The 14,918-nt window shown below is 33.0% G+C and overlaps 1 protein-coding gene across 2 annotated transcripts in view; it reads right to left on the bottom strand.

The window, feature by feature from the left end:
• The window catches only part of LOC138315186 (uncharacterized), a 36,631-nt gene extending 22,811 nt beyond the window's left edge, over positions 1-13,820 (bottom strand). Inside the window, exons 1-4 of one of the 2 annotated variants that reach the window (XM_069256001.1) lie at positions 13,616-13,820; positions 7,168-7,253; positions 911-1,061; positions 244-412 (exon numbers count right to left, since the gene is read on the bottom strand). In XM_069256001.1, the coding sequence (XP_069112102.1) occupies positions 244-412; positions 911-1,061; positions 7,168-7,253; positions 13,616-13,670 (461 nt within the window). In that variant the 5' untranslated portion in view covers positions 13,671-13,820. Of the gene's footprint in view, positions 1-243; positions 413-910; positions 1,062-7,167; positions 7,254-10,627; positions 10,839-13,615 lie in introns of those variants that run through there. The other variant, XM_069256000.1, reaches the window with a different exon arrangement.
• Between the last annotated feature and the right edge of the window lie 1,098 nt (positions 13,821-14,918).

Here is a 14,918-nt window from a genome sequence, read left to right as displayed (position 1 = left end):
TCTCTCGGGCTAATACTATCTGTTACATTTCTCAGGCAATGAAATAAAACGATTATACCGGGATTCGAACCCGGATCAATTGAACTTTATCATTATTAGTATTATTTTCAAGTATCTTAATTACCGGATATCCTATGGCAAATTGTGTTTGATGTCGTCACATTGTCAATCGTGAACAGCATATATAAATAAAGAATGTATATTTTTGATAAAATCAAAGGAGAGACACACATATATATTTACCTGTCTGTAAGGTTAATCGATAGACCACGGGGCAAAGTGAGTTTACCAGAAACTGCCACCACGCGATGGTTTCCGGAATAATCCGATACCATGACAAACGAATGGAAGGAGTCTGACCAATAGAGGTGTTTCATAGACCAGTCCACCGCAAGACCAGACACAAACATGTCTAAAAGTTAATAAAAAACAGGTTCTATATTTAGATAATGAAATAAACAAAAACAATAGTCGGATTGTGTTTCTTAAAGCAATAACTTATATGGAACATAGATTATAGTTTTATCCAGCAATTTTGTGCATTAACAAAATCTTTCATATATTGCAATTACATTCATTTCGTCTGCAGCTTTATTACATATCTACTTAATATCCAATTTAACCATTTTTTAACGTCTTTTCGCTGAATTTGTGAACATAATTTTAGAAATCAAACTCTGTTTATTGTAAAGGGCGCAAAAAGCGGGATTTGCATTGTAAATATAGCACAATTTTCAGAAAGAGAAATAAGTATTCTTTCACTTGTTGAAATGAAAGATAAATCTACCCCAGGGATCACACATTTGTTGTAAAACTCTCCGTAAGCTTCGGATATTACCGCATTTCGTGACTCTCGGGTAGAATGCCCTTTTTCGTTATAATTACACACCTATATGGATATACTGTTTACCTGGATACTGGACAATGTTTGAGGGCGACGATATGGCACGGTTCTGGAAGGTTCCTTTGTAAATGCCGTTTGCTCCTGTCGAACTGTCGTACCAGAATACTATAGAATCACGCGTGTCAACGGCCAAGGCAATGATATCACCGCCGGAACTCTGAAAATAAGGTTACTGTGTATTTGCTAACTCAAACCTAGTAAAAAAATGCTTGGATGGTATAACGTCTCTGGAAGGGTCACAAATGGATGTTGGAATGTTTGAGAAACAAACTGATGAAAGGTGTCGTCCACACGAATAGCCGTTGCGAAGAGTTGGATGCAAGTTAGGTAAACCAATGTTAAGAATAGTCCTTAAACATAATTTATTGTCAAAATGGACTTTATGATATGATCATTATCTAAATAGCTGTTTTTCCCACTAAGTCGACTCTCTTCAATAAACGTGATACGCGGCCATGTTTAAAAGAAAATAATAAAACAAGTTACTATATGTGTACTTCTTACTGGGAATGCAGTACTACAAAATCTACTTTCTTTGTAATCCAAATGTTATTCTTAAGTGTAAATCGCAAGAGTATAAGAAGGTGTACGTCCCGCCCAGACCATCAGTGTAACCATGTCATATGTGGATTATAACAATAACAACCACAACAATATTGTTTACTTAAGTGTTATAAATCTCATTTTCACTATATGTGAGATACATGATCATAAAATACCAAGCATAATGTTTAAAATACGTATCTGGGATCACCATTGGAAGAGGAGGATCTGTATTAAAATCAATATTTTGAATTGGAATACATTTTTATAGACCTTTAGAATTGAATCAAATTAAATGAAACATTTCTCGATCAAGGCTAAGAGCATGGCGCTCTTTCCAAGGGGTGGGACACTCCTACCACTGAGGTCCGCTCAATAAACGCCATCTATTGTTTTAGAGACTAATTATGCCGTAATATGTTTATAACATTTTAGTTAGAAAGACAGTCTTTATATTGAAAACATTTATCCCAGATTATATCTAAATCTACATTTTCAATATAAAACTGTGAGGTCAATTATATAAACGTATGTACCATTTGATTACTTGTTTACCGAATCCGGAATGAATCTTCCGCTTTTCAGTGAATTGTGACAAATAGGAGTTGAAAAGTTTAAAGATACATTTTGTTTTTCAATATTGTCTGAGATAGAAGACAAAAATGGAATATTTTTTATTATAATATTAATCTGTCTTCATGTAATAAGAATTTTACCTCAGTTACTCTGCACGGACCAAATGGTACAGATGTAAACTTCTCACCACCATCTCACCATTTTGAGTCGTGTGAAAATATTTTTATTATTAGGGGACAGACTGGCACACACCACAATATTTTGCCTAAGATACCAGAAACTATATTATAAATAGAAACAATTTTATAAATCGGGATAAATTTTTGGATATTATGAACTCTTTTGATCTTATAGATATCTGGCGTGAACAAAACAAACATACAAATTTATATACTTAGCATGGCCCAACTAATTAAAAGGTTTAATTATTTTCTGGTATCTTCGGACTCCTTTAATAAAAGATAGGGGGCATTAGGATCAGTTATAGGTCAGAAACTTATTCCTAAATTTATAAAAGAAAATGATGAAGAGGTTACTGATTTGGCAGATATATTACACGAACAAAAAATTGATAACGAAAACCTGTACACAAAGAAAAATTAAGATAATAGTCTACATACTTTCTTTGATGAAACAAATCCATTTGTAAACAAATTATCAGCTGTACAAAATCAATAATTAGAAAGTCTACTTTGATACTGTGAGTGTCTTTTCTCAATTAAAAATATGAAAAATAATAAGTCACCTTGTATAGACGATTATTTAGTGAAATTTTGCAAAAATGTGGGCAGATATTCATACTTTCTTGATACCTTCTCTAAATCAGGTACAAACTGATGGCCAATTTGCAATCTCCCAAAGACGTGGGATGATTACATGTATCCCTAAGAGGGAAAATCCAAATCAACTGTAAATTGTTTTTTATTTGAATAAAATAGTATTATAGACGCAATTATTTATTAGTTTTCATTATTACGTTTTTAGTAAATAAATACCGATACCTATCTTTACAATTAAAACTTCTTGTCCATGTAAGTATGTTCAGAGGGCATTATGTAAATTATACTGTGCCTAGATAAGCTTATACGAAATATACCTAATCTATGGTCTTATACTTAGTCAGGGGTATACTGTTTCATCTGTCAGCCAGTCTGTCTGTCTAAGTAGATTGGATGTAGGGTACATATGACAATGTGAAGGTACTATATTAAACAAGAACGTAGGTGAACATATATTTGTCTTCAAAACATTCGCTATATTTATGTGAGAATTTCTGTTTGTAAAATTATTCGCCAATACTAACAGGTCGGCCGAATGTAATCGCACAAACTAAATATTGAAACGGGGAGATAAAATAACATAGAAATAAATGAGAGAATTTTTTCGTTTAGAAAGTGTGGTGTCATTGAAGTATTTCATTTTAAACTTTTAAAATAGTTTCTGGAATTAATAAATCGATTTGTTAAGAAATGTTATGTAATACTTAACATGATTAAATTTTAGAACTTATGAAATCAGAAACCAAAAAATAAAAATTTAAAATTAAAATTTTCAAGATCAAAAATCTTATTTTTTTTACTCTCTACACTATATGTCAGGTGATAAGTACCCCCTGGTAGATGGGTGAGAGAGTGTGAGCTAGCGTTTGTTTCACACCTAAATTACATGTTTGTATATTTAAAATTATAAGACAAATTGATCAATGTAATAACTTAAGAACTTGCTCAGCTCTTCAATCTTATCTAACAATTAAAACAATCGTTTTCTTGTATCATGTATATGGTATAATTTTCTGGGCTATCATGTGGTGAACTTAGTTTTGTGTTAATAATTAACATTCATCCAAAAGTTCGGTTTTGAACAAAATTATCAGAAGACACTTGTACACATGTTACGCCATTTACCCCTTACTTTTCTGTAATATGTGTGTAATGGTTTGAGAAATAATATTCAAAGTGTAGCGCAATTTCATTTCAACATATTTTATTAATAACAAAGGGATCAGACAACAGGCAAGCCTATATAAGTCTTTTCCCGTCCCTGAGGTTACATTGAATACATATTTACATACATAGATGGACGCTATTATAGGATTATTGTAAATGAATATATACATGTAAACAATACCATACATACCCCTCTCTCTCACACATACACACACTTACACACATAGTGTAGCTTTACTCAGATTCATGGATTAATGATATAAGATTAAAATTACATCAAGAAGATTAGCATACGATATTCATAAATAAGTATATTTATAGTAAGTATATAACTAAATAACAAATTTAACAGGATAGCTAGGATTAATTGAATCTGTTAGTTGCAGAGACATAATAATTCACATTAGAAAGGATGAATTGATTTTCGTGAATAGTTAATTGGATATCACCAGATGTCAATAGTTTAGAAGAGATATGATTCAAATGATTAGCAATGTCAGCAATAAAGTGTCTGGAGTCAGTAAAAAGAGGACAGAAGGAAAAATAGTAATCAGCATTTTCACAAGCAGCGCCACAGGAACAAGCAGGGCATCAAGGTGGTAGTTTTATTTGTCAAAGTTTAGATTGCTCGCATTTTTACGTAATTGACATAGTATTATATTAAGTTTTCTTGGATTACAGGATGTGAAGTTAACAGCATTACTATTAGAGTGTGTTTGAGTTTTATTTAAATTCTTTTTAAAAGTACTAAGAGTAGGGGAAGAGGTAATAGAATGGTCAAGGTTATTCCATAGGCGCATTGTATCGGGAAAGAAACTACGGTCATAGGTGCAGGTTCTGGTTGGAGGAATATTAAAGCATCTAGGAGGGCTGAAGTTGGTTGCGAGTTCCTAGTTCCGTTAAACGGAACTGGAGTCTAGGTGTCAGATCCGTTTAAGAAAATTTGTGTTAAGGAGATAAATTCTGTGCTGTATTATTCATGGAAGCATTAAATTCGATTCCTGTAAATAATATGTGATTGAACATGCAGTTAGAGGTAGGAATCCTAATAAACGGAACTCCGCTCGTTGGCCAGTATGTTTGTTAAACAGAACCCGGTGTCAAACCCGCTGAAGAAAATCTATGTTATATAGATTAATTCCGTGCTGTATTATTCATGGACACTTTAAGTTCGATTCCTGTCTTACAATGATAATTAAACATCTTATTAGAGGTAGAAATTCTAATAAATGAAACCCGGCTGGTTGACCAGTATTTGTGTTAAACGGAACTCGGGTCTAGTTCCTAGTTCCGTATAACCTTAAACGGAACTCGGGTCTTGTTCCTAGTTCCGTATAAGCTTAAACGGAACTCGGGTCTGGTTCCTAGTTCCGTATAAGCTTAAACGGAACTCGGGTCTGGTTCCTAGTTCCGTTTAAGTTAAACGGAACTGAGGTCTAGGTATCAGATCCGTTTAAGGAAATCTGTGTTATAGAGATTAATTCTGTGTTGTATCGTTGCTGAAAGGTCAGAGTTAGATTCCTACATATAATATGTAATTGAACATGCAATTAGAGGTAGAAATCCTAATTAACGGAACTCGGCTCGTTGACCAGTACTTTTGTTAAACGGAACTCAGGTCTGGTTACTAGTTCCGTATATGCTTAAACGGAACTCGGGTCTGGTTCCTGGTTCCGTTTAAGTTAAACGGAACTCGGGTCTGGTTCCTTGTTCCGTTTATTAAACGGAACTAGGAACTAGGAACTCGCAACCAACTTCAGCCCTCCAAGAATCTATTAGTGCGAAGTCGGTGATTAACATTAATATTAATGTAGTGTTCAATAGTGTGATATAGATAGTCAGCTGTTAGGTGATTAATTATTTTGTACATTAAAATGAGTTTATGTCTGTTACGTCTATCTTTTAATTTTTCAAACCCAGATTCATAATATAATAATTGATGAGATGTTCCACTTCTGAGACCAGTAATAATTTTTATTGCTTCAATTTGGACAGCTTCAAGAAGTTTTTCGTCTCCAAAATTACAGTTATCCCACACAGAAGAGACATATTCTAAGATGGGGCGGATGAAAGAGAGATATAAAGATTCCAAGGATTTCCTGTCAATTTTGTGTTTAAGCATGCGCAGAATATTTAGTCTTTTACAAGAAGTATCATATATATATTTAATGTGATCACCCAAGCTTCCATTTGAATTAAAAATAACACCAAGATGTTTGTGGAAAACATGTTCTTTAATTATTTGGTTATTAAAAATAAGTGGTGGATGGTATCTCTTTTTTCTTGAAACAAATAAAGCAACAGTTTCTTTGTGGATTAAAATGAATTTTCCAGAGTTTTACCCAATTATAAATGAATTCTAAGTCATCGTTGAGATCATTAGCTGGGGTAATAACATCTTCATCAGCAATAACATAAAGTGATGTATCATTAACAAAAAGTTTTACATTAGTATTAATTTCATGAGTGATGCCATTAATAAAAAGAAGAAAAAGGAAAGGACCAAAAACAGAGCCTTGGGGAACACCAGCAGAAATGGATTTAAAATTAGACACATAACCTTCAAAGATAACTCGTTGTTTCCTGTCAGATAAATAGCTCTCAAACTATTTATAAAGATGGTCAGAAATACCATATTTTTAAGTTTATAAAGAAGTCCTTTGTGCCATACCCTATCAAAAGCCATGGTTTATCATTAGGACGAATTCTAATTTCTTTGACAGGAATATGCAAGGCAGCTAAACTATGGATTTTATCAATTATAAGATAATTAATATCATCAACATTATCATTAGGATCAATAAGAGCTTGCCAGTCAACTGACGAAGTGAGTGATTCATTTCAGTCCAATTAGCTTCACTGAACTTATGAATAATACGTTTAAACGACGTCTCTTTAAAAGTTTTAAAACAAACATAAATACTGATCGGAGTGTAGCGCAATCAAGCTTGCTTCGTTTTATAAATACAATCCCTGGCTTTTTTCAAAATCATTTATTTTGCTTGATACATCATTATGTTTCAACTATAAACCCTTAGTCTACCCAAATCAAATATTAACCCAATGTATTTGTGAAGGCGGAAATAAATCTGAGTGATAAGTGGATGTCGAAATATATCGGGAAGTAGTGGACTACCAACCATTTTCCATTTACATATATCTTATTGTTACATATCATTAGATGCAAAATGTTCTTACCTGGTGTACGCGGCTTTCAGTATTCTCGATGGTAGTTCCGCTGAGCTCAGCGTGATAGATTCCATCACTACGGCTGATGAAAATATCTAGAAAAAGAGACAATAATGTATTGAAGTATGAAGTTCGAGCAGTACTGTATAGGAGCTTTCAATAATCTATATGAAACGAAGCATCATTAATCCAGCCATTTATGTTTTCTGACAAAATAGCTGGGTAATGGCATGGCTTATTTCATAGGGCAGGGAGTGCATCGGTTTTAATTATTTCATAGGGCGGGGATTAGATTGGCTTATTTCATGTTTTATTTTGCGAAAATATCCAAAGCCACACCATGGTGAAACGCGAGTGATTTCTAGAGCCAAGTTAAGTTTTCCAATTCAAGCATTTAGGAGAAAAGATATTTCTAGGACAAAAGCTAGTTTAACATTTTGGGTTTCAAGAAGGCAAAATCTATCTGTGTATGCGTGTTTTTAAATGGTTTCTAGTTATGAACGAGTGAAAAGAAAGTTACCAATTTTACACTGAAGCATAAAACATGGTCAAATAGGGGTAAATTTGCAAATTCTTAAAATATTTCTTTTGGCGTAGGAATGAAATGGTTTGGTTCATGTTTGACCTGTGTCATCTTTATATAAAGAAGAATTGTTTCTATAAATCAGGGTCGGGTTCCCAAGTGGCTGGAGGGGCGAACCTAACTAGGGAAGTAAAGGATTTTTATTATAAACTCTTCTTCTGTAGGAGTTAAATTATTGGACTTGTAGTTGGTCTCCAACATCATTGAATTAACGGATATGTATAAACCCCGGATCTGAGCCCATGGGAGCCAGATTAATAGTACATCATTACGTAGGTCACTGTTTTCAATAAACATTTAGTATTGTTTGTGTAGATAAAATATACAATTAAAAAACAATAATTTATTTTTATAAACAGTAACTCTAATACACATACTTAAACATAATATAAATACACACCCTAATATATATATATGGATATGATGAACAGATACATCGTCTCAAACCGCGTCAAATACTTAGAATGTAGAATCTACTTGTGTAAGATACAGGATGTGAAGTATCAGGATTTGGAGTACTTATGTTTTCCATCACGGAGGAAACACTCCAGAATTAGTACGAAGTCCAGGACGAAGGGACCTGAGGAGGATATAATTATAATGGATTACGTAAATGTTTATTTTTGTCTTAAATTATGTATCCCTGGGAGGTAAAACCATACACAATTATGTTCACAAATTATTTATTGTCTCTACTTACCATATTATGATCCATTTAACTTACACCCAAATACTTGATAAGGATGATAGCACAAACGCCTCTGATAACTTAAACCCAGCTAGCAATGCATTTTTGTCAGACTTAATTTGATCATTTTAGTCAAAAAATGCCCCAAAAGACTTTAATATATATTGATCGAATTTCTATCAGAATTTCTGTGTGAGGACATGTCATTGTATGTAGTTTTCTGTGTGAGGACATGTCATTGAATGTAGTTTTCTGTGTGAGGACCTGTCATTTTATGTAGTTTTCTGTGTGAGGACATGTCATTGTATGTAGTTTTCTGTGTGAGGACATGTCATCGTATGTAGTTTTCTGTGTGAGGACCTGTCATTTTATGTAGTTTTCCATGTGAGAACCTGTCATTTTTATGTAGTTTTCTGTGTGAGGACATGTCATTGTATGTAGTTTTCTGTGTGAGGACATGTCATTGTATGTAGTTTTCTGTGTGAGGACATGTCATTGTATGTAGTTTTCTGTGTGAGGACCTGTCATTTTATGTAGTTTTCTGTGTGAGGACATGTCATTGTATGTAGTTTTCTGTGTGTGAGGACATGTCATTGTATGTAGTTTTCTGTGTGAGGACATGTCATTGTATGTTGCATTTCATTGCATGATCCTTACTTTTTAACAATGAACCTTCCTCTCTAAAAGCCAAGTGCTACCTTTGTAAACAAGGAACTGAGATAGTCATCCCCTTGAATTAACATTCATGAATTAGGGTACGGTGAACATCCTATAAAACGAACGCTGATCGTCCGGAAAACTTACAATCCGGACAAACTACAAGTATCAATAAACCGGAACTCCGGACAAACCGCAGAACAAGACGACTTAGACTGTGTTCGAATCATCGAGGGTGATACCATCAAACTATTGACTTTTTTTGCAATCAAGACTTTTTGAATATTTTTTTTTACAAACCAGACTATTGACGTTTTTGTTGTTGTTGTAAAACTATTGATTACAAACAAATATGTTACTGACATTGTAAATCCGACTTTCAGAGGAAGATCCTTTCTTTTGAACATTAGAAAAGCGTTGAAATCGAAATACAGGTAATTTCTATTCGTAAGGACCGTAATGGGATTATCACCGAATCGTCGTGACGTGTATCATAAATAACACACATATAACACTCATTGATATTATACATACATTTATATATAGTCTCATAAGGAAGAGGCAAACAGCTACGGTTAGTCACATTTTCTTGGAAACAGCACAAAGTAGTATTGTAGATATTAGCAACTAACTATTACATATTAGGTAGCAAATTATTACATACTAGGATAGTAAATACGTTTATTATAACATTAGAAATATGGAAAATTATTCACCAGCCAAAATGAGAAAACATGTGTATGAAATATAAAAACAAGCAAAAGTGAGTTATATTACACATTTGGTAATATATATATATAATAAGTTTTTCGTATAAGGAATAGTAAATAAAAATATAAATACGTAAAGGGCCTTTTAAAAAACAAAGGTGACTTATTTTAAGGAGCACTCTGCAGCCTCTAAGTGACAAGCACCTGTAGCATGTATAAAGTTCCTTCAGACGTAATTGCATATAACTGAGCCCATTAGACTAAGATTCTTTACTTGCTTAAGTTCTAATCACATAGAGAGAATACTTCGTGTTTCCTTCAAAATCCGAGACCATGCAAGGTTATTAAAAACACTTGCAGTATCGTTCTATTCACAGGATCCATAGCGTATTCTTTGATTTAAAATCAATGGGTTTCATTTCTGGGTGCATGGTGGATTAAGTGCCAAAGGCGTAAAATGAAAATTGCTATTGCTGCAGCTGACATAGATTCGATACTGGTTATTTTTTGTAGTTTCTAACTAAGAAGCATTGGCGATGAACAATATGTTAAGAAAACAGATCTTAATCATAAAATGTAAAGCACTATCCATAACAATATAATTTTCCGAGAATACACATTCTTATCAGGTCATCTGTTTTTGTTTTATTGGTTTTTTGTTATTATTATTTTTTTCTTTCTGGTTTTTATTAATTGAAGCAATACTTTAGATGATGGAATATGTGTTTACAGAGGTATTATATCAATGAATGTAAATAACACGACGGTCTCACTAGTCTACACTCAATGAAAAGTATATGGTAGATTAATTCCAGATAAAAGATTACGTACCTTCGCATAGTACAGTTTGGATACCGTAATACCAAAGCACAAGAAGACACAATACGGAATTCCTAAAAAATTCCTCCATGTTTTACAATAGTTCATAGACGGACAAATATATAGGGTTGTAGTGCCTTCAGTGGTATGTCATAGTGTCATCCCTCCATATTGACAGATAAACCACCTCTAGCGGATCAGATGCTGTACTTAGTAATACACAAAAGTTCCTGGTGTGTGTAACATCCTCCAACGGGGGATAATTTTAGTGTTTTTCTAAGTATAGACGAATCACAATGTAGTAGTACTTGTGTATCTAGTAAGCGGAAAGTGATCTAAAACACTATACTTGACACTGTTAAAGGGATTAATAATGTAGGTAAAATATAATTTACATTTAAATATAATATGTACTGACAATAATCGGCGAAGAAGAAAAACAAACAAGATATAGGCCTATAAGTGACAAAGGAAATAATTTAATGTGATATACTATATAAAGTCAGATCTGTCTATAAAGACCCCCAAAAGGTAAAGGGAATAGTGATCTCTATAGTTAAATGTTCTTTAAAACACAAATATTGCATTGCAATTGGCAATTTGGTACCATGAGAAAGTGGTCTTTATAAGGAGGTGTTTTTTACAAAGAGGTGGTCGCTAAAGCAGGTTTCATTGTAATTTCTAACTAGTCAGGGAAATATAAACAGAAATGAATTTTACGCGTAAAAATAGTGTACTGGAATACGAGTTTAAAAAATGCCAGCATGTTTCGGGGTGAATGATAAAATAACTTATAGACATGTACTTAGATACTGCACTAATGAGGACTAAAATATTTAAATATTGGGAATTCTAAGAGTATGCCACAGTGATGTATAGAATAAATGAAATATAGTCAGTATCGATTGCGCTGCTGGATAGAATAGTTCGGTTGCCATTACACGTGTTCAGACGGATGTCAAATTGTTCACATGACTGACTTATAGCTGTTGATCTTTAGATTTTCACCAATGTCGATAAGGAAATAAAATTCATATAGTAGTGTGTTTGATTTTTGACCTATAAGGCCACACCAAATAAATATTTGTTCGTCGGAAATCCCGCTCCTAAAATGTCCAAGTCAAGAAAAAACATAATATAATGCAGCGCACCTTCAAAGATATTGGCAAATCCAGATTTTTTTCAGACGTTTCCATACAGTTAATTTCCTCAATTTTAGGCATAGCTACATACCACAAGGCAGTGGGGCACTGTCTTGATAGATAAATAAACAAAAGAGGTGTGAACACTCCATGAACAACATCCCAGCGACCCTTATTAGCAGCCCGCTTGGCTTCAAAGTGTCACATTCACGTGTTTATGTACAGCTGTGGTCGACCAGCCGATTAGACAACAATCATCCGGTCTTATCAAGGAATTTTGTGCATTATAGATGGTGAGAATTACTTCAAAAAAAAAAAATTAAATAAATCAAATTTCAGAAGTTTGCTTTTTGATTTTTTTTCTATCTCTCAGATTAGATTCTAGTTACATTTTCTTATTACTGTGACAGGTCTGAAACCATTTTCTAAAATAAGTACTTATCTTGTTATGAAATTAAGTACATTGCTTCATTATCCATAATTGTGAAACATATTAAACTAATTCAATTAAGCTTAGTATTTTTGAAGATTTCAATTGGTGAAAGTTTTGACCCAGATCTAGCCCTGTATTTTTTCATTTTCATCAAAATTATGAACAAGAAGGGCTCAGATGAATGATTAAACTTTGATTTCTTTTTAGATAATATTGCTTTTGAGTTATTTTTGTCAATGACAGGGTGCAAAATTAATATAATTATAATAAATTCAATATAAATGTTCTGAATTGTTAAAAAAAAATGCCAAAAAAATATCGCATGCGTGGCAATTGAATCCCTTCGCCTCTGAAAAATCTGAAAATGGATGTTTTATTAAAAATAAAAATTACAAAAAAAAAAAAGAAACGCTCAATCGAACCCGCCCTCTCTTGTTCCCTCATTTCCCGAAGAACAACTGATTTATTTTGTGGCCTTATGAATGTTATTAAATAGTTATTTGCCGCTTTATTCAATATATGACATAGTGCGATGGAGTTTTTTTCAGGGATGCAATTAATTATTTTTAATATTACTATCTTAGAGTAAAAAAAGAAGATCATTCTTTTCAACCGTGGTGATGGTGTAAAGTAAGTAACTTCTGTAACTGAAGAAAAATACAAATCCGTCTGCTCCTGTTTCTGATAGAGAAAAATACCATTCGTCAGCGGTGTAGCATCTTTAAAATATTTGTTAACATTTACAAACAGTAGAAATCAATTATTGCTACATTTTGGATATAAGAAAAGAGAATTTTTTTGCTGAAAACCACAAAAACCCTTTGATAAAGGTGGAAACGCGACTTCGAAGACTGAATCTCACAATCGACGATCCCTAAAGTGATCATCTTGTAACAACTATAAAAATTCACTAAACATGGATCATTCAAATCAAAATACATCAATTCGGTCACATTTCGTTCAATAAGACATATAAGTTAATCAGTTCTTAAATATTACAAAAGGTAACATGTCATGGTATCTGCGTGATCTGATAGTAGTTGTGGGATAAAAAATAAAATCTATACACTTCTTATCGTAACAACGAAGCAGAGCAGAACAGTGAATTTGATGTGAATATCGTATTCGTTCTTTATTCAATTCATTACAGCTTAAGTATTAAAGATGAATTGTTGTTTAGAAAAATTAATGTCCCATGTTGGATTTGGGAAGAAATTGTGTTAAGGGAGATTTTTCTATGCTCTTTAAATAAAAACGCATTTCACGTTTAGTCACAGGAAGTTGATGAGTTAATGATAATCTAATACATCATCAAAGATTACTTAACATTTCGTATTAAGGTTTCAAGAAACAGAATATAAATATCATGCTGTAATAATACTAAAATGATAATGTAAGATTTTTGCATATTTCTCATGTGCTTACCTTCTGTGTAGACGCTGATGAACATAATCACAATAATAACATACTCTCTTAACATTGTTAATACCAAGGTCAAAATAATCACTAATCCAACAGAATAACGACACCACAGTAAATCATTAATAGCAGGCGATCTAACAAGGCGGTTCTCAATAAACGACTGTTACCATTAACTGTCCAAAGACCTTCGAAAGGGTCTTAAAAATTATATGCTTTCACCACTTTCTACTCATTATAAGGACGTTTCAAAGTGGTTATATGATAATGAATTTTTCAACACCATCTACATGCAAAATCTGTCTCACTTCATAATTTAACTTTCCTCTGTGAACAAATCATTGACGTGTTTGTTGTTTTAGGATTCGTGTATTGCATATGTGGATAGTCTTATTACATTGCTGTAAGTGGGCTGGCCACTTGGCGGCCGACAACTTTAACAGATAATTGACATCACTGAGTGTGTATACCACGAGACGAGTATAGGATCTGTTCAGCAACAACACAGAATAAAATGCGAGTCTTTAAGGTTTAAGACGATGTTTAAACTGATTTTTGTATGCCTATATATCACTTCTTAGGTGTACTTGAACATAACTTAGCTGATATAAAGTGTCTATACATCTGTTTCACCGGGTTGTTATGTTTGGTGATTACTATGTAATTTCTGTGAATATGAGGAGATAGCCGATTAAGTTTATTGTTGTCTTTATTCGGTCAAAGTGAGAATTAAGTGATGAATTTGGGGAGTAGAGACAATTTAAAGTGGCTGTCCGCGAAGAGACGAGAATTTGATTCGATATTAAAATTACTCCAAAATACAAATACCCATGCCGAATTTTGAATGGTTAAACGATCTTGTCATTATGATATTCACAGGCAAGCTTGCGTTCTAAACCCGTCCCTAATACTGTTTAAATGTCATGCTAATGGATTTGGCTGGGACTAATGGTGTCAAAACTGACCGGAAGAGTCAATGCGGTTTGAGCTTTTCGGTAAATAGCAGATGTACAATTTTCTGTTAAGGATTATGTACTCAAGAAAATATGTTAGTCTTGAAAGCCTAGTTAAATTAGACTGACATAACCCAAAAATATTTTTTAAACTTAAGGTGTTTACATTTCCAATAAGATTAAGATATCAGTTCTCAAGACAACAATTTCAAAGAACGCAATATTTTGTAAAGAAAAATGTATGCATTGCAACATCATCAAGGTCAATAAAAGTTCACAAGGAAAATAAAGAGATAAATTATGATATAAATGTTCTGTCCTATTCTTAGATATTACTGTTGACTCGTAAATTGTTG

The sequence above is a fragment of the Argopecten irradians genome, chromosome 2 (genome assembly GCF_041381155.1).
Source record: "Argopecten irradians isolate NY chromosome 2, Ai_NY, whole genome shotgun sequence".
In the NCBI taxonomy this organism is placed as follows: Eukaryota; Metazoa; Mollusca; class Bivalvia; order Pectinida; family Pectinidae; genus Argopecten; species Argopecten irradians.
The sequence above is the reverse complement of the archived record's forward strand: the minus strand, read 5'-3'. Positions and strand labels throughout refer to the sequence as shown.